General features: G+C 43.6%; 1 protein-coding gene and 1 long non-coding RNA gene across 5 annotated transcripts in view; both read left to right on the forward strand.

The window, feature by feature from the left end:
• The window catches only part of LOC127959181 (lysine-specific demethylase 6A-like), a 30,560-nt gene extending 7,743 nt beyond the window's left edge, over positions 1-22,817 (forward strand). The window contains exons 5-30 of one of the 4 annotated variants that reach the window (XM_052558185.1): positions 5,185-5,243; positions 5,400-5,520; positions 5,809-5,863; positions 6,865-6,899; positions 7,013-7,106; positions 7,480-7,606; positions 7,696-7,794; positions 8,151-8,370; positions 8,648-8,782; positions 9,620-9,745; positions 9,830-9,883; positions 11,413-11,508; positions 11,614-11,871; positions 12,062-12,654; positions 13,722-13,851; positions 13,934-14,039; positions 17,853-18,058; positions 19,696-19,757; positions 19,839-19,913; positions 20,408-20,556; positions 20,643-20,757; positions 20,873-21,060; positions 21,148-21,289; positions 21,364-21,490; positions 21,565-21,735; positions 21,827-22,817. In XM_052558185.1, the coding sequence (XP_052414145.1) occupies positions 5,185-5,243; positions 5,400-5,520; positions 5,809-5,863; positions 6,865-6,899; positions 7,013-7,106; positions 7,480-7,606; positions 7,696-7,794; positions 8,151-8,370; positions 8,648-8,782; positions 9,620-9,745; positions 9,830-9,883; positions 11,413-11,508; positions 11,614-11,871; positions 12,062-12,654; positions 13,722-13,851; positions 13,934-14,039; positions 17,853-18,058; positions 19,696-19,757; positions 19,839-19,913; positions 20,408-20,556; positions 20,643-20,757; positions 20,873-21,060; positions 21,148-21,289; positions 21,364-21,490; positions 21,565-21,735; positions 21,827-21,856 (3,573 nt within the window). In that variant the 3' untranslated portion in view covers positions 21,857-22,817. The remainder of the gene's footprint in view (positions 1-5,184; positions 5,244-5,399; positions 5,521-5,808; positions 5,864-6,864; positions 6,900-7,012; positions 7,107-7,479; positions 7,607-7,695; positions 7,795-8,150; positions 8,371-8,647; positions 8,783-9,619; positions 9,746-9,829; positions 9,884-11,412; positions 11,509-11,613; positions 11,872-12,061; positions 12,655-13,721; positions 13,852-13,933; positions 14,040-17,852; positions 18,059-19,695; positions 19,758-19,838; positions 19,914-20,407; positions 20,557-20,642; positions 20,758-20,872; positions 21,061-21,147; positions 21,290-21,363; positions 21,491-21,564; positions 21,736-21,826) is intronic. The other 3 variants (XM_052558186.1, XM_052558188.1, XM_052558187.1) reach the window with 3 other exon arrangements.
• LOC127959199 (uncharacterized) lies at positions 14,048-16,538 on the forward strand. The gene is made up of 2 exons (XR_008154212.1): positions 14,048-16,341; positions 16,372-16,538. It is a non-coding gene; the product is annotated as an uncharacterized LOC127959199 (long non-coding RNA).
• Positions 22,818-24,243: the final 1,426 nt, after the last annotated feature.

A 24,243-nucleotide genomic window follows, 5' to 3' on the forward strand; every position in this document is an offset into this window, starting at 1 on the left:
AAATAAACAAACACAGAACTCATAAATATTTATTTCAAGATGCAATAAAAGAAAACTGTACACTTGAATTTATATATATATATATATATATATATATATATATATATATATATATATATATATACACACACACACAATTGCATAAGTTTATATTTAAAAATGTTTAGCAAGTGTACAGCTAATAATAATAATAATGCATTTTATTTAGTTTTAGCTACAGACACCAAACTCGGTACTTAAATTGTTCTTATCAAGACGGACAACTTTCTAATTCACAGTCATAAGCTACGATCAACAGGAAGTCAGCTATTTTGATTTGAATGTGTATTTTTGAGATTTTACAGTTGTGAATTAATGCATACTCCTCACATGGGAAGTACACTATACACACCAAACTTTGACTACATGAAGAAACAACATCGAGGAACTTAAATTGCGAACGGATTTTGGTTAGCTTGAACGGTTTTGACGTGGTGATTTTTTGAAATGACAGTAAGAAGGGAAACATTAATTGTATTGTATGTCTAAATTGCAGCTTCCAAACACTTCAAGGCATGTTTTCATACAGAGATCAAATCATTATGAGGAAATATGCATAGTTTCATGACTTTACAACACTGTATGGATAAAAGAAAAGAAAAAACTGTCAGACTTCTCAACTGACATGATCTCACTCTGGCCACTCCGTCTGTGTGAGGAAAGGGAGGGGGAGAGGGAGGGGGAGTGTGAGTGTGAGGGGGTTGGTGACTGTGAATCTTTGGTGACTGACAGTGTGTGTGGATTGTAGGGAGGGGCTGTCTGGCAGAGAGAGAGAGAGAGAGAGAGAGAGAGAGACCTAATCATTCCTTTAATAATCAGGAAAAAAAATCTATATTTTAAATTGTTATTGTTTTTGTTGTTGCTAATGGTGGTGTTTTTTTCCTTTCATTACAGGTTAAGAAATCTCTTAGGCCTTATCCTTTTCTGACAGTTTTTGGGATTTAAAAACATCCTAAGAAGCCTTATTTGTGCTGCAAATTATAATTTCAAACTCATTTGATACTGACCTATGACAACCTGTGACATGACATGACATTTATTAATCTCATGGATGTAACAGTAAAACTCTTCAACTGACAGATTAAGCTGCAATGCAAGCAAAACTATTTCACAAATGCTTATAGGTCATTAAAATCATTACAAAACACTAATAAATTATTAAAGGGTTTGGTAACACTGTATAATAATGTCTAATTTGTTAACATTAGTAAATGCATTGGTAACACTTTATAATAACTGCACTCATTAGCTAAGCATTAGTAAATAGTTCATGATTATAAAGCCTTTTCCCTTAATAATAGTCATTATTAAGCAGGAATACATCTCTAATTACATTGTTCTTGGTTTAAAAGCACATATATTACAAAGGAGATTAAAGTTTCAGTTGTCTTATAAAATAAATCAATAAACACAACCCAGTTTGATTCAGAATTCAGAAATATTTATTTCAAGATGCAATAAAAGGAAACTGTACACTTGAAAAGGTTTTGAGCGATTCTTGAAGGAATAGCATCACCTTCACTTGTACGATGGTTTGAGGAATATATCTTCCAGATAGTACCGCCGCTCCCTATATGCAGAGTATGCAGTCTTCGTAGAGCACCAACTCCCAGAGGGGGCACCAGTTGCTCAAAAAAAACAAAACAAATATGCGCCATTCTCCCATCCGCGTTCGCGACCACTCAATAGCATTTGAGAAGAAAGACTTGTAGTCACAAAACAATTGTAATGTGCTCATATAGGTGTCAGCTACAATGCACACCTTATACATTTTTTATACATTTTAAAATAAAGTGTTACTAAAGTTATATATATTGTTCTGTGTATGTGATTTCAAAGACTAGATTGGTCGGATTAACCCTTTAACTGCCACATCCCTTAAAACTTGATTGTCAGAGGGTTACTGTAAATGCTTATGCCCGCTGGGCACAGTTTTCCCGATGCCACCAGGGTGGCGTTGCACTGATGGCTTGAGCCCGACATCGCTGCTTGCAGCTATATTTATTATTATTATTATTATTCTTCTTCTCCAAAATGAATTGCATTTTTGAGGGCCTAAACATGCTCGAAAAGTCATGAAACTTTGCACACACCTCAGAACTGGCGAAAATTTACGTCTGATATGGGTTTCAGAAGTGGGTGTGGCAAAATGGCTCAACAGCGCCACCTATACACGTTCAACGGTGTGCGCCTCGAGCTACGTTTCATGTACATGTATGAAAATCGGTATACTCATGTAACTCTCCAATACCTACAAAAAAGTCTCTTGGAGCAAAATCCGAAACCCAACAGGAAGTCGGTTATTACTAATATTATGAGCAAATTTTGTGTCATTTTTGTCATTTCCATGCGTTGTATTTTAACGAACTCCTCCTAGAGATTCATTCAGATCAACACCAAATTTGGTATGCCTAATCTGAAGGCCTTTGCGATGTTAAATTGCGAAGCTTTTGAGTTTTCGTTAATGGGCGTGTCCGTGGCGGCCTGGCGAATTTCGATGACTCGCCATGAAACAGGAAGTTGCTATAACTCAGACATACAATGACCAATCTGCCCCAAACTTCACATGTTTGATGAGACTCCTGACCTGAACAGATTGACATGCCCATATTCAGTTATAGTCATAGCGCCACCTATTGGCAACAGGAAGTGACATATTTTACACTGCGATGAACTACTCCTAGAAATTTTATGATATCAATGTATTTTTTGTGGTCAGTCTAATCTAAAAGCCTGTGCGATGTTAAGTTGTGAAGATCTTGAGTTTTCGTTAAAAGGCGTGTCCATGGCGCCGTCACGAAGTTCGATGTCTCGCCATGGGAATAAAATATGTTATAACTCAGGCATAAAATGTCCGATCTTCCCCAAACTGCACATGTGTGATAAGAGTCCTGGCCTGAACACATCTGAAGGCCAAAATTCCATCAGGTGTGGCAAAATGGCTCGATAGCGCCACCTATACACTTTCAACAGAGTGCGTCTCGAGCTCTGTTTCACGTACATGTACAAAAATCGGTATACATATGTAACACACCAATACCTACAAAAAAGTCTCTTGGTACGAAATCCGAATCCCAACAGGAAGTCGGTTATTTAGAATTTTCTCTGCAAAATTGGCGTTGTTTTTGCCATTTTCAGGGGTTGTACTTTAACGAACTCCTCCTAGAGATTTAGTCAGATCAACACCAAACCTGGTCAGTGTAATCTTAAACCCTTTGCAATGTTAAATTGCTAAGATCTTTAAATTTCGTTAAAGGGCGTGTCCATGGCGGCCTGAGAAATTTCGATGTTTCGCCATGAAAAAGGAAGTTGCTGTAACTCATACATACAATGTCCAATCTGCCCCAAACTTCACATGTTAGATAAAACTTCTGCCCTTAACAGATCTACATGCCCACATTCAGTTATAGTCATAGCGCCACCTATTGGCAACAGGAAGTGACATGTTTTACGCTGCGACAAACTACTCCTATAATTTTTTTGAGATTAACATATATTTTGTGGTCAGTGTAATCTAAAGGCCTGTGCAATGTTAACTTTTGGAGATCTTGAGTTTTTGTTAAAGGGCGTTTCCATGGCACCATGACAAAATTTGATATCTTGCCACAGCAAGAGAAGTTATTGTAACTCAAGCATAAAATGTTCAATCTTCCGCAAACTTCACATGTTTGATAAGAGTCCTGGCCTGAACACATCTGAAGGCCATTATTCCATTATAATGATAGCGCCACCTGCTGGCAACGGTAAGATTGGCACATATATGGGATATACTTTGATATATTCCACTTATATTCAGGACATTAAATGCATATTTCTCAACGTTCACCTTTTTACTAAAGCCACACGATGGCGGTGCGCCCGGGTGCGAGGGCCCGTTCATCGCTGCTTGCAGCTTTAATTCACAAATGTTTTATGTGAAATTCAGTTTTTGCACATTAATTTAATCCGAATCTTTGGATGGAAACACTGCTATTGAGGCATTTCTGTCCCATCCAGTGAATATCACCGAGAGAATCCAGCCCCAGTGAAAGGGATCTTTTTTTGTCCAACCAGAGAACTAATCAGATTAAAACATAATTAGGGAAGCCAGAATAATTCTAATTGTATTACTTCTGGTGTAAAGGGCGATTGATAATGTATTATATTATCAGCTAAAGGCTCTCTCAGCCTGTCTGTCTGTGAAACAATCAAAACAAACCAATTCAGCTCCACACACACACACACACACACACACACACACACACTGTGGTAACAAGGAAGTTTATATATTTATAGCATGTGACGACTGAGAGAGTGCACTTTTCCCTGAAAACCACGATTGATAATTTGACATTGATTTTATACAAGAGTTGAAGTGAGTAGTGAATGTACAGGACATTATTGTCAGTGTTGATTGTGTTTGATCTGTTGGGTTAATGAAAATGGTTCCACGTCGTACATGTCTGAGCAACGCAGCGGTGTTTCTTTATTAAATGATTCAGTGATCCATTCACAACACACATGCTTTATTCTTCATTTAATCAGCGTCTGAACGAATCGTTTGCCTCAGTGACTCACTCAGTACATTTTTCCAACATTTTGTATTTGGATATATAAAAAAAACTGATTTAAAGCCCCAAGCTCATGATCTTATTTCTGCTGTGTAAATGCATTCGTGCATCATTTCAGCTTCATAAACTGTGTGTAAACGCTTCTTCAGCTTCTGTTTCTTCTGCGGTCGAAAGATGGTTTCTGTTAATACTGACTGATATAATAGTGTCCTATACTGTATTACATTAGGTGAAATTATTAATAAAATTTAAGAATTTGATATGAAAGATTATGGAAGCATTTAAATAAACTTTACTCATATAAAACATAATTTCCCAGCAACAAAATTATGGCTGGGCAAAATGCGGAGTAGCTAGTAATTTTGGAGAACCACTAGCCACTTAATATCAAGCCCTGTATATCTACATCTGTCTCCGCTTTATATCAGCCACACAACCAGTTTCAGACGAACACTGTGTGTGTGAGTGTGTGTGTGTGAGTGTGCGTGTGTGTGTGCTTGGCTGCTGTACTGGGATCTTCTGTGGGTTTCATCGAGTGTTTCAGGTGGTCTCACTGTGACTGATCTTGTTGAATGCTCTGAATCTCTTCCTCTAGAACGCTGCGTTTCTGTACGGCCTGGGGATGGTTTACTTCCATTACAATGCGTTTCAGTGGTGAGTGTTTCGGCTGCTCGTGTAACGAGGTTACAGCACACACGTAGGTGCATTCTGGGAGATTTCTGACTGGTGTAGATCCATTATATTCAGCGTCACACTCTGGCATCGTGCTGTTCAGGAGGAGTTTGTGAGGAGTGTTGTGTTTGGTCTCAGGGCGATCAAGGCGTTTCAGGAAGTGCTGTACATCGACCCCGGCTTCTCTCGCGCTAAAGAGATCCATCTGCGTCTCGGCCTGATGTTCAAAGTCAACACGGACTACGAGTCCAGCCTAAAGGTACGACGCGAGCATCACACTGCTTCCTAACACATGTAGTGATGTGATTTACTCATTCATTAGGGACCGCACATTCGCTTTGTTTCTGTCACATTTATTCTAGATCATTCATTGCACTCTGATAATCATCTTGAACCAAAGTTTCTTGTTGTCAGAAGTAGCTCAGTTTCCCGGATGTGTTGTTTAAACTCTGTGATGTGTATTAATGAGCCGCTGTATATGCAGTCTGTAGTTTAGTGCAGATGTGAGCGGTCACTGAGCGGTGTTTGGTCTCCTGTGTGTCCGCAGCACTTCCAGCTGGCGCTCATCGACTCCAGTCACTGCAGTCTGTCCCGAGCAGAGAGTAAGTACTGCACACACTTCTCCAGATTACACCGTGTTCTCCGCTTCAGCAGAGTATTAGTGTTTCAGTCAGCACTCGCTAGCACTGATGCTGTTCACACTAGTAGCACTGAGTAGTGAAGTGTGTGTGAGAGAGAGAGAGAGAGGACAGTACAGTGTGTGTGTGTGTGTGTGTGTGAGAGAGAGAGGACAGTACTGTGTGTGTGAGTACTGTGTGTGTGAGTACTGTGTGTGTGTGTGTGTGTGTGTGTGTGTGTGTGTGTGTGAGAATACAGTACTGTGTGTGTGTGAGTACAGTGTGTGTGAGTACTGTGTGTGTGTGTGTGTGAGAGTACAGTACTGTGTGTGTGTGTGTGAGTACAGTGTGTGAAAGCGTGCTGCTGTTTAACGAGTGATCCGACTAATCATCTTTACCTGCTGGAGCGTAAAACAGCTTAAAGTCTTACAGACCACATTATGATGTGTGTTAGGAACTTATTTAAACTCTTTAACCTTTAACTCTGAGTGGAATAAAACACATGGCTCTGTTTACAGCAGTTTATCATCATCGCTTCCTATTATATATTAAAATTATATTATTACTATTATCCTCTAACTCCTCTAGCCTGCAACCGGTTACCTTGGAAACACTAACAGCAGCGGACACTGACACTGTGTTTGTGATTGTTTCTTCTTTCTCTTGCTCTCTCTCACACACACACACACAGACTCTTTCTCTCTCTCTCTCTCTCTCTCACACACACACACACACACACACACACACATACAGACTCTTTCTCTCTCTCTCTCACACACACACACACACACATACAGACTCTCTCTCTCTCTCTCTCTCTCTCTCTCTCTCTCTCTCTCTCTCTCACACACACACACACACACACACACACACACACACAAGCTTGATCAGGGCCGTCTCAAGGTGTTTGTCAGTCTCTTCTCAGAAATGTTTATATAGAGAATCTTCTGATCTGAATCTAATTGTTGTCTTTTGTTTGTTTGTAGTTCAGTTTCACATCGCACATTTATACGAGATCCAGGTGAGTCCTCCGTGAACGTCTGGTTCTGCTTGTGATTGATGTCGGTGCATGAGATAGTGTTTGTGATGGTTAGTTGATTGATGAAGGTCCTGTCTGGTTGTGTCCCGTCACAGAAGAGATACCGCGCAGCTAAAGAGGCGTATGAGAGTCTCCTGCAGACGGAGGACTTACCTGCGCAGGTGAAGGCGGTCACCCTACAGCAGCTGGGTAAGAACACACACCATCATCACCTGTGTGTGCTCACGAGCTGTGCTTTTTTACCCTGGAAACAAGAGTAAATATCTTGTGGTTTTCACTAGTAGAAGCATCTTAATTTAAGAATATATCAATATTTTGACTAGAAACAAGACACAAATGTGAAGTAAGAGAAGCCTTGATTATGCAGTGACGGATGCACAGAGACGATCCTCACAGCGGTTTATCTGCAGCAGAGTCATCAGTGGTTCCTGAAGCTACTTTACCAGAAACCTGTGTTTGACCGCTCTTCACTGATCGAGTCTGAAGTGTTCTCTGTGGTTTAGTGTTCTGCATCTGTCAGCCGTATGTGGTTCGTTCTGTCTGAAGTGTCTGTGTCTGTCAGGCTGGATGCATCATACGGTCGAGCAGCTGGGAGATAAAGCTAATAAAGACAGCTACGCCATCCAGTGTCTCCAGAAATCCCTGGAAGCCGATCCGAGCTCGGGTCAGTCCTGGTACTTCCTCGGCAGGTCAGTCACACGTCTGTCTGCACACGCGTGTTCTCCCGGGCGGCTGTGACACATGCTCTTACACACATGAGGTCTGTTTGTCTGTGCAGGTGCTACTCCAGTATTGGGAAGGTCCAGGATGCATTCGTCTCATACAGACAGTCCATCGATAAATCAGAGGCCAGCGCAGACACGTGGTGCTCCATCGGGTGCGTATCCCTCTAAACCTGCAGACACTCACACATGATCAGTCTTCAGGCATCATTACTAGCCCTCGAGACGCTTCTGAAGATGAACAGCTCTTGCAGTCGTGGTTTATATGTGGCACGTGTCTCCAGCTGAGAGTTTGGTGTGCTTTACTCCATCTGTGAGGATCGGAGACTAATTTAAGTCACTGTTCTCTGAACATGTTCTGCTGTGTTTCTCAACGCATCACATCTGGTGGATTATAAAGAGTTTGCTGTTCTTTTAAAATGGTTCTTGTGTTTTAACTGCACTGGATGCTGAACGGTGACGCCTCTGTGTGTGTGTGTGTGTGTGTGTGTGTGTGTGTTTGCTCTGGCAGAGTGCTGTACCAGCAGCAGAACCAGCCCATGGACGCTCTGCAGGCGTATATCTGTGCTGTGCAGCTGGATCACAGTCACGCCGCCGCCTGGATGGACCTGGGCACGCTCTACGAGTCCTGCAACCAGCCGCAGGACGCCATCAAGTGCTACGTCAACGCCACGCGCAGCAGAACCTGCAGCAACACACCTGCGCTGGCGGCACGCATCAAATACCTGCAGGTGAGAGCCACACACACCTGTCCTGACGAGCCGTGCGCTCCTCTGTCTGTGGGTCACCCTACCTGTTGCATTTGTTCTGAATATCTTCAGTTATTTGTGTCTCAGTCAGATTTCTTTCACCTCATTCCTGGTGTGTGTGCGTGAGTCTCTGGAGCTAGAAGGCCTCCCTAAATCTAGACTGGTTTAACATCAGGCCGCACTGCTCTGTGTTTGAACTGTTCCTCCGCAGCTCCTCAGATGGCTGTTTACATGTCTTTCTCACGCGTTTTCATCCTAGGCTCAGTTCTGTAACCTCCAACACAATAGTCTACAGAGTAAAAGTAAAATGCTTCCTAGTATTGAGGAAGCCTGGAGCCTCCCAATCCCAGCAGAGCTAACGTCCAGACAGGGTGTCCAGAGCACAGGCCAGCAGGTGAGACCAGATAGACACACACGCTTGACCTCTGACCCTTAGAGTGCCCCTGCACACACACACACACACACACACACACCGCTGGTGAAAGCACCGTAGTGGCTCAGCAGCGTGGTTTCTGTGTGAGCTTCAGTAGAGTAGATGTGCACGATCACAGCTGGGTCAGAATGAGTGTGACGCCGTGTCTCTTCAGTCGCAGCAGCTTCAGCAGGAGCACAGGTGCCTCATCTTTCACCCAGAGGTGTGTTTGTGCTGGACTCATGTGCCTCTAGTTCCTCAAACACTGACGCAGTCCGGCTGGAGTAGTTCCTAGTGTGTGTGTGTGTGTGTTCATGACTCAGTACAATGAGACCTGTTTCTCTCATTGATACTGATGCTCTCGCTCATAATAAATGTTTTATTTGTTTTTGCATCTTTTCTCCCAGAGTTCAGTTGTTGTTGTTTTGCGTGAGGCGTGTCTTCACAGCACTCGACCTGATATCTGTGTTACTGAAACGTTGCCCTGTGCGTTTGTCCAGTTATTCCAAACAGTTTTTGGTCAGAATCACTTCATGTGTTTTACTCTGTTAACAACATCAAACAGGGAACTATTTTATCTTTGTGCACATTTCAACTGAACGTGATCTGAACACTCGAGCTGTAGATGTTGGTCATGATGTACGTCCCGCTCTGTTCCTCACCTGACCGCGGTCTTCATTGGAGGAATATGGTTTAGTCTTCACATGAGCTGGCGGAGCAGATGGAGAGTTTGAGATGATGTTGTCAGCTGCAGTGTGTTAGTGTCAGCATCTCTCTCTTCACTGGTGTAGATGTTCTGTCTCTTCACGTCTCTCTCAGGCGTGTAAAGCTCAGCCCGGGTCATCAGGCTCCGGTCAGTCTCTGCCCCCCCACGTCAGTCCGCTGGATCAGGCTGATGGTCAGTCCAGTCCAGCCAAGAGGAAGAGGACCGCCAGCCCTGCCAAGGTGTGTGCTGCTCTTCCTCCGGTCAGCACGCGGCTGATGTAGTGACCGCAGTAATAAACACATCTGTGTGTCTCCTCTCCTCAGAGTCCAGCACATCCTCCGACGCCGAGCTGGACCCTGTCTCCTCAGAAGCAGCAGGTGAGAGCATCAACACATCATGACCCGTCTGATGATCATTCCTCACAGCTAGGGTTTAGTTTCTTATTAAAGTTATCATTAAAACCGCACTCAGTTACCGCAAATATAAAATATCCAGCATGAAGCACAGGCTTGAGTAATAATCTCGTGTGCACACAGAAGCGGAGTCGTTTTGTTTTGAGTGAAAACACGGGAGGTTCAGAAGAGTGCTAGCTAATAGAGTAATGCTGCTGTGTGCAGGAGGTGACAGGAAACAGCTGTTGTTCTGCTGCTCCGTCAGCGCCACCTGCTGTCACAGAGAGGAATTACACACGCTCACATTCAGTCTGTGTGCATCCTCTGCTGTAAATGCTGACCGGTGGATGAAAAACAAGTCTATGTGGATTCTACACATTTAAACAATTTAGATTAAGTATTTAGATAAGACATAAATCATTTATTAATCAATTATCATTTTGATTACACCCTTTTCTTTATTTCAGTTCAAGTGTATTTCTATTGCACTTTTTACGATGCAAGCCATTGCTAAGCAGCTTTACAGAAAATTTAGTTTCTACGATATTTAGTAGTAGATTATTATAAGTGGTGATCAGTTTATGTGCATATGATGGAAATTTTCTGAAAAACTAATACAAGACGTAGTCAACAAGATGATTAACACTATTAACAGCAGTTGCTGATAGACTGATTTAAAGACTGAAATGAAAAAATTAGGTTTACTATTTTATTACATTTTCAAAACTATTTGTTTCAAAACATTTTGCATGTTATTAGATAAACTACTGTCAGTCGTGCTGTCATCACAAATACAGACATCTTTGGTTTTCATCATTTGATTAAGTGTATATGCAGACACATTTTGGTTTTAAATGCAAAACTTTGTGACAATTTTTTGACATTTTAACAATCTCCTGATAGTTCTGATAACCGTGATCATGTAGGTCTGAGCTTCATGATCGTGTCTCTGCAGAACGACGAGCCGCTGCACACTGTTTCTGGACACATGACCGAACTAATCACTGTTGCATCGTCACCAAAAATTGACTTTTTTACCTCGTTTCAAATACTTTTTTAGCCACTGAGTACTCGTGTGCTCCAGAGCTGTTTTCTGTGCGCTCAGTCACTTTGTATAAAGATGCTTCACAAGAATCATATATTGGGCTGGTTTACGCAGCTCGTTGCACTTAAAGCGGTCAAACACACACCAACTGATGTAAAGATGGCCGTCCTGGCGAGTGTCCTCCGAAACACTGTCAGTTTTGTAACGTCTCTTTATTAAAACAAATATAACAAGAAACAAATATTGAGTCAATTATTTTAGTTAACATTTGCTATAAGTTTGAACAGATTTTTATTCTTATTGTAAAATAATAGAACATTAGTTCATGAATATTTTCTCAAATCTTGGAAATGTATTTGTAAAAATGTCAGTGACCGCTGAGCTGCTTCTTCAGTCTGTTTTTCTGATGGGACATCATGACCATCACTGACCTGTGCTCATCGGTCACTCTCGGTCTTGTTCTGCTCAGTTGCTGGAGCAGTTGCGAGCGAACCGGTCGAGTCTGAAGCCGCTTCAGCTGCAGATGTTGGAGCAGATGGAGGTTCAGCTGTCCGCCGTGCACCAGGTACATCAGACCAGAAGTCCTCAAACTCACCGTTCTTCTCTAGACTGTGGTGACCGGTTGATTCTGACCCGTAAATTTACAGTTGTATATAATTTTTTCCTGCAGATGAGGCAGAACTCTTCTGGGCAGATTCGAGCCAGCCTCCCCAACGGCCCTTCACTGCCCGCTCACCCTGTTCCTCGCGGCCCGTCCTGCAGCGCTCCGACGCTAGCCAACGGCCCGCTGCCCTCTTCAGTCGGCAATAATCAGACGCCGGGAGCCAGAGCGAACGGAGAAGTGCCTTACCTGCACCCCAACACACTACCTCACAACTGCACAAGCCCAGGAGACACCAGGAAGAGCCAGCATCTCAACTCCGCTCAGGTGCACACTTATACTCGAACACAAGATTGAACGAACGTGTGGTCATTCTGTCCTCGTTAGGGTTTGTGTTGACTTGAGCTTAATAATGGCACTATTATTTCTTAAATCTGGGTCTGATCTGACTCCATTATTGTGTTTCCGTTGATTCTGGAGGAGGTAACTTGTACTTCTGAATTTCCTCCCGATTCAGGGGCTTCAGAAAGGTCTGGGTTCACTTTGGGCAGGTCCTAATGGAGACCGGACTCTCTCTTCCAGTGCTTCGGCCGACAGCGGCCCTCACAATCAGGTTGGACTGTCCACCACGACCCCATCGGAGCCCGCTGTCAATCATCTGTCTTCTCCTTCCTCCACGTCGTCCCCCGCTTCTTCCTCCTCACAAACGGCTACCTCAGGTGCGCCCCACGGCACCGTCCCGACCAAAGAGAGCGCCGCCCTGCAGGCCAACGGTTCCACTGCCACCGAACACCCCAGCCCTGACCGCTCGCCGCCGGCCGCGTCCGCAGACAATCCACCGCTGACCACCAGGAGTCCGGCCGCCGGCTCCAGGTCCAACCACGTCCACCGGGGCTCCAGCGCCTCCTCGCCCGCCTCGTCCCCATCGCCCCGCTGCGCCGCGCCGGCCGCCGTTAACGGGAGCGGAGGGGGAGCGTGTTCGGAGGACTCTCGGAGCCCGCTGAAGCTGGAGCCGCCGGAGCTCTGCATCAAAGCATCTCTCAAACCGTCTCACTCGTCCTCCACCGTCTCCATTTACCCCACATCCACAGACGTCCTGAAGGCCTGCAGGTACACGAGCTCCAGCGCCCTCTAGTGTTGGTTTAGAGCTAGCCTAAAAATTTAAAGTGAAACAATTCTGTTTCCTCACTCCCATGTCATCCTACAGGTTCATGTCTTTTAAGTCTCAAAGAAACTGAGTTTTTGAGGAACACATTCCAGGATTTTCCTCCATACAGTGCTCTTCAGTGGTGCTCAGTGATTTAAACACGACCCCAGCCGAGGAAGAAGGGTCTTATCTCGTGAACCATCAGTTCCTGAAAATAAATTAATGTTTAAACACTTTTAACCACAGATGCTGGGCTAGCGTTAGCTCTGCGATGCGTGTCTTTATTAGCTGATGTGCAAGCGGAAGCACCAACCCAGTGTTTTCAAAGCAAACATGCAAAAAAAAAAAAAGTCAAATGTTCTTTACAACAAGGATAAAACAATGATGTCAGATGAGTTGGAGTTTTTAACTGAAGTACAGAGAAGAAGAACTAACCGCGTGTGACACATCACAGAGCTAACGCTAGCCCAGCATTAGTGGTTAAAAGGTGTTTAAATATGAATTTATTTTCAGAAACTGACACAAGATAAGACCCTGGCATGTGTTCCTCAAAAACTCAGTTTCTTTGAGACTGAAGACAGACAGACACGAACATGTAGGATGATATAGAGTGAGTAAAAGATCAGGAAAAAACTTTTCTTTTAATGCTGTTCATACACAAATCTGTTAAAACTGCTGATTGACTAAAATAAAATATTGACTATATGAATAAAAGTGACTTGACTTTTTAGCATCGTCATATGACCCCTTTAAAATGTTGGAATAAAAGGACAAACTCTGAAAGATATAAAGTGACTGTTGATTACTGCACTCTAATCACGTCACAGACAAAAATACATTCTATACATTATATATTGACCATGTCACAAAACAATAGTATTTTAATCGTGACCACAGTGAGCTTCCGTAGACTTGAGGGTGTTGTGCGTCAGCAGGTGTTTGACTTTCTTTAACATTTCAGCTACAATTAGTTTTTAAATAGTTTTATTCTGCAGAAATAACTATTTTTTTTATCTTTGTTTATTGACAGGAATCTTGGGAAGAACGGTCTGTCGAGCAGCAGTGTCCTGCTGAACAAGTGTCCACCGCCGAGACTTCCTCCTCCTCCGTCGCCGCCGCTGGATAAAGACAAGCTCAACCCTCCGACGCCGAGCATCTACGTGAGACCCGGCGCAGCAATGACTAACACTGCGGAACCGTGATGTGTGTCTCTTTATAAATGTGTGTGTGTTCCTGTTTCAGCTGGAGAATAAGAGAGACGCGTTCTTCCCGCCGCTGCACCAGTTCTGCACCAATCCATCCAACCCTGTCACCGTCATCCGCGGCCTGGCCGGAGCCCTCAAACTGGGTGAGAGCGCACACACACACACACACACACACACACATTCTCTCTCTCTCTCTCGCTGTCTCTCTCTCTCTGTCTCTCCCTCACACACACACACACACTCTCTCTCTCTCTCTCTCTCTCTCTCTCTCTCTCTCTCTCTCTCTCTCTCTCCCTCACACACACACACACACACTCTCCCTCTCTCTCTCTCGGTCTCTCCCTCACACACACACACACACACACACACACACACACACATTCTCTCTCGCTGTCTCTCGCTGTCTCTCTGTCTCTCCCTCACACACACACTCTCTCTCTCTCTCTCTCTCTCTCTCTCTCTCTCTCTCTCCCTCACACACACACACACACACACACACTCTCTCTCTCTCTGTCTCTCTCTCGGTCTCCCTCACACACACACACACACTCTCTCTCTCTCGGTCTCTCCCTCACACACACACACACACTCTCTCTCTCTCTCTCTCCCTCACACACACACTCTCTCTCTCTCTCTTTCTCTCTCCCTCACACACACACACACACACTCTCAAGTTCAAGTTCAAGTTGCTTTATTGGCATGACATTTGAGTTACAGTATTGCCAAAGCATTCAGATACAGAATAAAATATAATTACAATAAAATACAATACAATAAAAATAACAACAACAGATAATATTTCAAATATTAATAATAGTAATTATATACAATCAAGAATATCAAATAAAACAGTTGAATACAATCAATTACCCCTTTCGTATGGTGTGTATGGTGTATAAATATTTAGCAGCTAGTGTCATTGCCGTCTCATTCTCTCCAAGTATATAGAGTAGTTTCTCTGAGTCATTTAGAGACAAGAATGAAGGATTCAACGCTTCAAACTGTGGGAAGAATGTTTCTCTTGTAGTGCTGTATTTGGGACAGACCAGAAGGAAGTGTTTCTCATCCTCGGTTTGATTCAGCTCACAGTGTTTGCACCGGCGCTCTTCTCTCGGGAGCCAGGATCTGTTATGTCGACCAATCTCTATCTCCAAATCATGATCACTGAGTCGATATTTGGAAAGGATTTGTCTTTCTTTTAATTGCTTGAGTGATAAGTAGTTTGCCAGTTTTGTGGTTCTGTTTAGGGCCGAATAACACTGGAGTTTGGTTTGGAGCTCAAATTCATTTTTTAATTTTTCATCATAATTATACTTCAGATTTTTGTCAATTAGTTTCTGAATGTTGGGGTTGTGATTGGAGTCAGACTCAGTTTGGGTTTCCTTCATCAGTTGAAGCACGAGTGTGTTTAGAGGATGAGACACTGTGGGGGGGGATTAATTGGCGAGGAGGGCTTTATATTGAACAGATCGAGTGTCAGATTGAGTCAGGTGATGATAAAACTGAACAGCTCTTTTCTGTATTTCTATGTGTAAGGGGTATAAGCCCAGCTCAGCCCTGCAGGCGATATTAGAAGTGCTTCTGTTTACCCTTAGGATGTTTTTGGCAAATTCCAATTGTGTTCTTTCTATTAAACTTTTGTCCCAGTTTTCAAATTTTAATATTGGTCCCCAAATTTCACTCCCGTACAGTAGGATTGGTTTGATGATTGCGTGATATAATTTAATCCATGTTCTAATTGGTAGTTTTAGTTGGCCAAACCGTGCTTTAATGGCATAAAACTCTCTCTCTCTCTTCTTGTAATGATGTTTCTCTGCGGTTTCCATGGCAACTATAAAACAGATTGAGACTTGTTCTCTCTTGTTGTACAGAATTCAAGGACGTTTGCTCTGTTTGCTGATGAAAGGCTAAATTCTCTGATTGACAGCTCACACTAGTATTATAGAATGTTATTATTATAGACATGAGTATTATACAAATCTTTGGGCACTTGTGAAGCTTTTCTCTGCTCTACTGGTCTGTTATGTTATCAAATCCAGGGTTTCCCATACATTCATTAATTTGTGGCGGCCCGCCGCTGTCTGTCGCATTTCCATTACAGATTCGCACAAAACTTGTATTTTTTTTAAATTATCGATAAACAACTATTGCGAAATGACGGCGTTTCCATTAACTGATGTTATGCGACTAAAACTTAATTTTTTCCCTCTCGCGATCAGTCATTCCAAAAATCATGGCAACGGATATATATATAGGTTTATATATATCACAGCCACCAGACTCCACGTATTATTATTATCTCCAGGTTCAGGTTGGTGTGTGTTGGTTTTTGTCCACCTCAATCTCCAGGTTTGTGTGTGTGTGTGTGTGTGTGTGTCAGAGTCTGTGTGTGTCCACCTCCAGGTCCAGTTTGGTGTGTGTGTGAGTCTTTTTGAATGTTTGAGTGTGTGTGTGTGTGTCCATCTCCAGGTCCAGGTTTGTGTGTGTGTGTGTGTGTCCATCTCCAGGTCCAGGTTTGTGTGTGTGTGTGTGTGTGTGTGTGTGTGTCCATCTCCAGGTCCAGGTTTGTGTGTGTGTGTGTGTGTGTGTGTGTCCATCTCCAGGTCCAGGTTTGTGTGTGTGTGTGTGTGTGTGTGTGTGTGTGTGTGTGTGTGTGTGTGTGTCCATCTCCAGGTCCAGGTTTGTGTGTGTGTGTGTGTGTGCAAAATTTGCAACAAGAAGTCTGTGGAGCAGTCATAGCATAGAAATGTAGCAATAGCAATCTCTTTAAAGGGATAGTTCACCCAAAAAAGAAAATTCTATCATCGTTTACTCAGCCTCAAGTTGTTCCAAACCTGTATGAGTTTCTTTGTTCTGCTGAACACAAAGGAAGATATTTGGAAGAATGTTTGTAACCAAACAGATCTCGGTCCCCATTAGCCGTGTTTCCACTGTCGAGCTAGGACCGGGCGTGCTAGTGCGTGTCAGGACCAGTCGCGTTTCCACTGTCACTTCCGGGGCTTGATCGTGCCTCGCCGGGGCTTCCTCGGGCCAACGGCCAGGGTATTTTGGCCCGACAAAAACTTTGGGCCAAAGCGGGCCAGCTGGGGCTAGAGGAGGGGTTACGAACAAAGCGGAGTTTCTCAGCGTCTAGAGAGCGTCAGCGCGGATCATTTCAGAAAGATAACAGCTTTAACAGCAGCATTAAAGACGTTTTAAAATAAGTTGAGCTCAAAACTCACTCTTAGTTAGCAGCAAGTGTTTGAAATAACTTGATCCGACATGGATTATCCGCTAGTAATACTATCTAATTGATATTAGAGCTCATTTGTTGTACTATATTTCTTTTTACGCATTTTTACAGTTGTGCGTTAAAACCAATCACACGCGATTACGTTGAGCTTCTAAATGTAAACGTGTGCATTTAACAGATGCTTTTATCCAAAGTGACTTACAGTGCATTCAGGCTAACGTTCTTCACCTAACACGTGTTAAGTGTGAGATTTATTGGTCATACAGTGTAGATCCACTGCTTATAACGGCAGTGTTTTTAAAGAGTATAAACTCGCGCTAGACAGAGCTTGTGATGATGTTCTTTGCTTGTTTTCTGTAGCTGCTTTTTAATAACTGAGGAAATTTAAGCATTATATTTAGTAACTTGTGATGTGTCTTTGAATTTAAATACAAATTCATTCTATTAATGTATTAAAAACATTAGGCTGCTTTTAACCTCACGCTGGAGTTGGTTGAGTTTCCGGCAATGAAACGAACTAAATAATGAAATAAATAATCCCGGTAATATCATCACGGGTGATCTGGCTGATGATGGTGTATGACAGTGTGGTGTATGAATCAAACACTCGTCCGCTGAGAGCGCAGGTGTGATCTGAACCGCTGTTCTCTGGAGGTTTCTGATCGCTGTGGTTGAGACTCTTGTAGATCTCGGATCATGTCTGTGTCTGTGTCTGTGTCTGTAGATCTGGGCCTGTTCTCCACCAAGACTCTAGTGGAGGCGAACCCGGAGCAGCTGGTGGAGGTGCGGACGCAGCTGTGTCAGCCGGCCGATGAGAACTGGGACGCCAGCGGTCAGAGGAAGCAGTGGCGCTGCGAGAGCATCCGATCCTACACCACCATCGCCAAATACGCTCAGTACCAGGCCGCGTCCTTCCAGGAGTCTCTGCGGGTGAGAACCCTGCATCCCACCGCAGATCATTACACTGAGCATCAGGCCTGGGGATCGAGAACCAGCCCCAGATTAGAACCAGTACATTTAAATTCTGCTTAACGATTCCTGCGTTCACATTTTAAAGTGATTTAAGCACAGGAACAGAGAGAACTTGTGCCCTGTTAGTGTGCAGCACAGACGCCTGAAGCACAGAGAACCGGGTTCTCCAACCGTTCTGTGTGTTTCACTGCAGTAAAGGCTGTTCCAGGATACAACTGGCCTCTTTCTGATTTATCACCCAGTATACAGAAACTACTTCAGTATATCATCATAAACACCGCTGTTTCTGTCTGCAGTGAATGTGAACGCATGAGAGAGAGAGCGCAGTAATTTTAGATCTGTGTGTGTTAAAGAGACAGCAGTCTAATAAACACACTGCCTGTCAGTAATGTTAAAGAACAAAAGAAAATCCTTCACCGATCTGAATACCCATTAATAACCGTAATCTATATTTTATGAAAACTATGCAGTGTTTTTAAACTTTAATTAGTTTCTGCACTTGTAATTTGGTTCAGTCGTATTTATTTACGCTGTTTCTAATTGATTTGTTTAATTTTATTAGACTGTTTACTTGTCTTTAACACTTTAATATTTGAAATTGATGAGTCTAGTTGTTTTTGCTGTGGTATTTTTGTTAAAAGCATAGGCAGAAGTTCCTCTGTGTTCTGTAAGCGGCTGATTTCTGTTCGTGTTATTCAGCTGCACAGAATAAATATGATTTCATTTTTTATATTGGATTTATGTTAATGGAGTGTAAACCATAATCACTAGCACTCTATATATCGCAATATAATTTTACTAATAAAGGTTATATGATTTTTAAACATTTATGATTTTCAGTATACATTACCAGTGTTTCTCTTAAAATTATTTTTGTGGCAGTTGACGGCGTTGAATAAACGTTGACTGCATGTTTCATAATCAAACGCGGCGCTGGTGTTTGTTCTTGTATCTTAGAAGGGAACTGACTCTTTAGGAAAGTTTTGGAGTCTTCATTGTATCTGATGAAGCAGCCGTTACCAGGGAAACCACTGTTACTGTTGCTCCAGAGCGCCTCCTGCTGGCCGACGATGAGCTCGACTCCAGAAACAACATCTGTCTTCTGCTCCAACACCAGCTCTTCTCAGAAAACCACTGTTGTAGAAGAATAATCAGCCTATGTTATAGTTTAAATTAAACGTTAATAAGGTGTGGCTGAGATTGTTTATTCGTTGGTGATATCACATTTCTTGTCTGTATAAATGCTAAACTTTTATTTGTATTTAGCTTTCCATTTATTTGTTGAGTTTGACTTCTAAAATATTATATAGTTTTATAGTAGGTTGTTTCATAGACTTTTTGCAAATTCATTTTTCAGAAGTTAGTAGTTACAGACATTATCTGTGGGCATTCTTTTTAATTGTTTTTAAAAACTCAGAAAAACTGCCAAGAAATAAACAAATATATATTGTTCATATTGATATCAGAATTATATCTTATCGACTGAAATGAAGAAAAATGTCGTCATGTAATTTTTGGCCGTATCATCCAGCTGTACGTTAGCGAGTGACGGGTTGCGTGTGGCATGTTAAATAACCGTGTTTGTGTGGTTTCAGGAGGAGAATGAGAAGAAGGGCCAGAAGGAGCTGTCGGACTCTGAGATGACGTCTTCAGAAACGTGAGTGTCTCTCGTCTGACGTCTGCTGAAGTGTTTATCTGCGCTGATGGAAACCTGCGCTCACTCTCTTCCTTCTGTCAGTGTTTCCAGGAGGCACAAGGGTCCTTTCAAACAAGTCAAGTTTGGCACCAACATTGATGTCTCCGATGAAAAGAAGTGAGTTTCCATGAGGTTTTCTTAATCTTAAAGTTTAAATGTTTACCTTTTGTTAGTATTTTCATATAAGTGTATATAATCTTTTGAGACATATTTGTTCTTTTAATCAGTCAGTTAGAACAATAAGAGATTTGGGCTGTTACCAAACAAATGAAATCAGTTCAGTATCAACAACATATATACATTTTATGCCCCCATAATCCTACATTTGGTTATTATTTTAAATGCCTTTTAATAGTCTAACCAGACTTCATGTCATGTATGTGTGCACTCTGTAAGTGTTTGGTTTGGTAATGTCAAATCACACATTAAATCAACAATTACGACATTATCGCAGACGATATATATCGCACGCCACCAGCTAGCAGTGATTATATATTTCCTGAGTTGAACATGTCTCTGAACATGTTTAAGAGGCTGTGAGTGACTGTCCACAGCTTTACTGTAACGTGAGTCTGTCAGTGTAATAAAGCGCGAGGTGCTGCCCCCTGCAGGTGGAAGCTGCAGCTGCAGGAACTGAGTAAGCTGCCTGCGTTCGCTCGTGTGGTGTCTGCCGGGAACCTGCTGAGTCACGTGGGACACAGCATTCTGGGTATGAACACGGTCCAGCTCTTCATGAAAGTCCCGGGCAGCAGGACTCCAGGTGAGACGCTGCTGTTATCGTGACGCTTCAGAAGCGCAGTGAAGTGAATCTGCAGCAGGTCACATGATCTCTCTGTTCGTGTTCAGGTCATCAGGAGCACAATAACTTCTGTGCCGTCAACATCAACATCGGGCCGGGCGACTGCGAGTGGTTTGCCGTGCCGGAGCCGTACTGGGGCGTGATGAGCGAGTTCTGTGAGAAGTACGTGACGTTTGTGAGTCGCTTCAGAGCTGACCGGCTCTCCTGAATGTTTCGTTAAATCACGTAACGGATCTTAAATCTCGTCTGTTTGATCATAAACAAGTGTCTCTTACAGGAACAACATCAACTTCCTGAAGGGCTCGTGGTGGCCGAATCTGGAGGATCTGTACGAGGCTAACGTGCCGGTGTACCGCTTCATCCAGCGTCCTGGAGACCTGGTGTGGCTGAACACGGGGACGGTGCACTGGGGTCAGGCCATCGGCTGGTGCAACAACATCTGGTGGAACGTGGGTCCTCTGACCGGTGCGAGCTCAGCAGGACACCACCCGTGTGCACATGTTCAGTGTGTGTGCCTTGTGTGTGATTGCTGTGTGTTTCTGCTTCCTGCAGCGTATCAGTACAAGCTAGCCGTCGAGCGCTACGAGTGGAACAAACTCCAGAGCGTCAAATCGATGGTTCCCATGGTGCATCTGTCCTGGAACATGGCCAGGAACATTAAAGTGTCTGACCACAAGCTGTTTGAGATGATCAAGTGAGTGAGGTTTCCTCGACCGGTGTCTCGTCTCTGATCCGGATCGAATGATCAAAGCTGTGTGTGGTTCACAGGTTCTGTCTGCTGCGGACGCTGAAGCAGTGTCAGACCATTAAAGAGGCGCTGGTGGCTGCTGGGAAGGAGACGGTGTGGCACAGAAGAAGCCGAGACGAGCCGGCCCATTACTGCAGCATCTGTGAGGTGAGTGCTGGACTCTACAGCAGAAGAACTGACCGCTCTCGTCTCAATCACCTTCATGTGCGGCTCTCTTCCAGGTGGAGGTGTTTAACCTTCTGTTTGTGACGAGCGACAGTTACTCCAGGAAGTCCTGCGTGGTTCAGTGTCAGGATTGCGCTCGGAAGACCAGCGGTGACCTCGACGGGTTCGTGGTGCTGCAGCAGTTCAGGATGGAGGACCTCATGCAGGTCTACGACCAGTTCTCATTAGTGAGTATCAACATGATCTAGTGATGCTTTATATTCGTTTGAATGGAGACGTGTGTGTGAATCATAACGCTCTGCGCTCACTTGTGTTTAGGCTCCTGCTCTGCATTCGTCTGCTTCTTGACATTAAGACGCCGAACATGTGGAGAATATCACATTACAGGACCATTTCTGATATTCAGGACCGTGGTGCTCGTCTCTCGTGTGGCTGGTGACCATCGGAGAGCACGAGACCCTCGACTCAAGTGACTGTGTGTCTATGCAACCTGTTTATAAACGGCAGCGTGTGACTGTGGCCTGCGGGGGGCGCTAGTGAGGGACTTCCTGTCTACACACCTCTTCCTGAACGGCCGCTCTCCTCTGCTTCACGTGAGGAATTAATCACAACAGCTGGGGAAGATATTGTGGGAAGCTGGTTTTGTACATATAGTGTGTCCCAGCTGGCATCGTCACGTACAGACTACTGACTCCAGACGCTGTTTTGTATTTGGTAACAAGCTGAAACCTGGCGTCTCTTTCCTCGTGTCTCAAGGGTTCACCTTCACCGAGGAGAGCTAGCCCACTCTTTGTATGCTAGATAGTGATTTTACGATGACTTTGGATGGCAAAATCTACAAAATAATAATTTGTTATTTGAAGAACTAGGTGATATATAATTTTTTACGGCGCTTGTGTTTTAGCGGTCTCTCGTTCTTTTGACACCATGGTCAATATTTTGTTTCTTAGGTAAGAAAAAGGAAAAAGCATAACAGCCAAGTCACAAAGAAACATGGGTTGCACATAGAGTAAGGAATAAAGTGTCTGTTTTCTCCTTCCTCGTTTGTTTCTAATCCTGATGTACATTTACACTATTTATAAATACATATTTATTGCTTGAAGATATTTGTGGATGGAATGCTGTTATTTTTCCCAGAGTACCTGCCATTAAATTTGAAGGAGTTTGGTCATTTAACTACTCCTGCATTTTTCTATATAGAATTAAACCGCTTAGTAAGCATTGTACAGAAACTATAAAGTTGTTTTATTGTTTGAAGAATGTTTTATGAGTTATTAAACAAGTTGTCAACATATGTGCTGACACGTGAGATCCTTCTCCTGACCTCTTTCATTTTGTGTGTGTACAAAGACATTGGTCAAGTCAGTTTTTTTTTTATCTGTTTATTTTAAAATGCTCTCGTTCCCTTTTAACATTTCTTTGTTGTAGAACGAGACCTGCAGACTTACTCTGGGTGTGTGTGTGTGTGTGTGTGTGTTCACTGCTCCGGGTGTGTGTGTGTGTGTTCACTGCTCCGTGTGTGTGTGTGTGTGTTCACTGCTCCGTGTGTGTTCACTGCTCCGTGTGTGTGTGTGCGTGTGTGTGTTCACTGCTCCGTGTGCGTGTGTGTGTTCACTGCTCCGTGTGTGTGTGTGTGTGTTCACTGCTCCGTGTGTGTGTGTGTGTGTTCACTGCTCCGTGTGTGTGTGTTCACTGCTCTGTGTGTGTGTGTGTGTGTGTGTTCACTGCTCCGTGTGTGTGTGTGTTCACTGCTCCGTGTGTGTGTGTGTGTGTGTGTGTTCACTGCTCCGTGTGCGTGTGTGTGTGTTCACTGCTCCGTGTGTGTGTGTGTGTGTGTGTGTTCACTGCTCCGGGTGTGTGTTCACTGCTGTGTGTGTGTGCGTGTGTGTGTTCACTGATCCGTGTGCGTGTGTGTGTTCACTGCTCCGTGTGTGTGTTCACTGCTGTGTGTGTGTGTGTGTGTGTGAGGTTCTGTCTTTGACACACTCTGATCTCATATTTGTGCATGTGAGTTAATAATGTAATGCAGATTATAAAGTGTTTCTTCTGTACACGTTCAGGAGCTGCTGATGGAATAATCATGTTGTCTTTGAATGGGATTGTTAGACCGTGACATACAGCTCTTCAGACAGTGACCACGCTTGATCTTTATTGGATCATTTAAAGACTGACAATGTGTGAACGTCTCCTGACTGAACGCCTCCGTCGGTGTGAAGCGTCTCTGAAACCCAGCAGACAATGTAGCTGTAACTTGACCAACAGATCTCTACACTGTGTGCCAGGTTCAGGACCGCTTCAGTCTCGTCTGGTTTTCCTCCAGGAGTCTGGTTTAGCTGCTCAATCACGGACTGACGGCCATCAGAGACCCAGTAGCCAGATGTAGCTGCTGACGGAGACAGAACCTACACTGACCACTGAGCGAAGGATGGACGTCTGCGTGGCTCTGCTCCTGAGATGAGAGTTAACACAACAGACATGATCTCACGAAGGGAGACGAGTTCATGGAACAGGTTTAACTGTTCAGCACCAAACTCTGGGTGTGTTAAACAGGACGGGAAGCGTTCCAGATCAGGAGCTGCAGCTGGACAGAAACACACTTCAGTGGAGAACCTCGTCCTGCTGTGCTTCTCGTTCCGTCACTGACGGGTGACGCTCTTTCCTCTCGCCATGAAGTCATGTGACACCAGTGTTCTGTGATTTGGCAGGAGACTGTCCTTCACTTGGTCTGTCGTGAT

Source organism: Carassius gibelio, chromosome B6 (assembly GCF_023724105.1).
Source record: "Carassius gibelio isolate Cgi1373 ecotype wild population from Czech Republic chromosome B6, carGib1.2-hapl.c, whole genome shotgun sequence".
NCBI classification, from domain to species: domain Eukaryota; kingdom Metazoa; phylum Chordata; class Actinopteri; order Cypriniformes; family Cyprinidae; genus Carassius; species Carassius gibelio.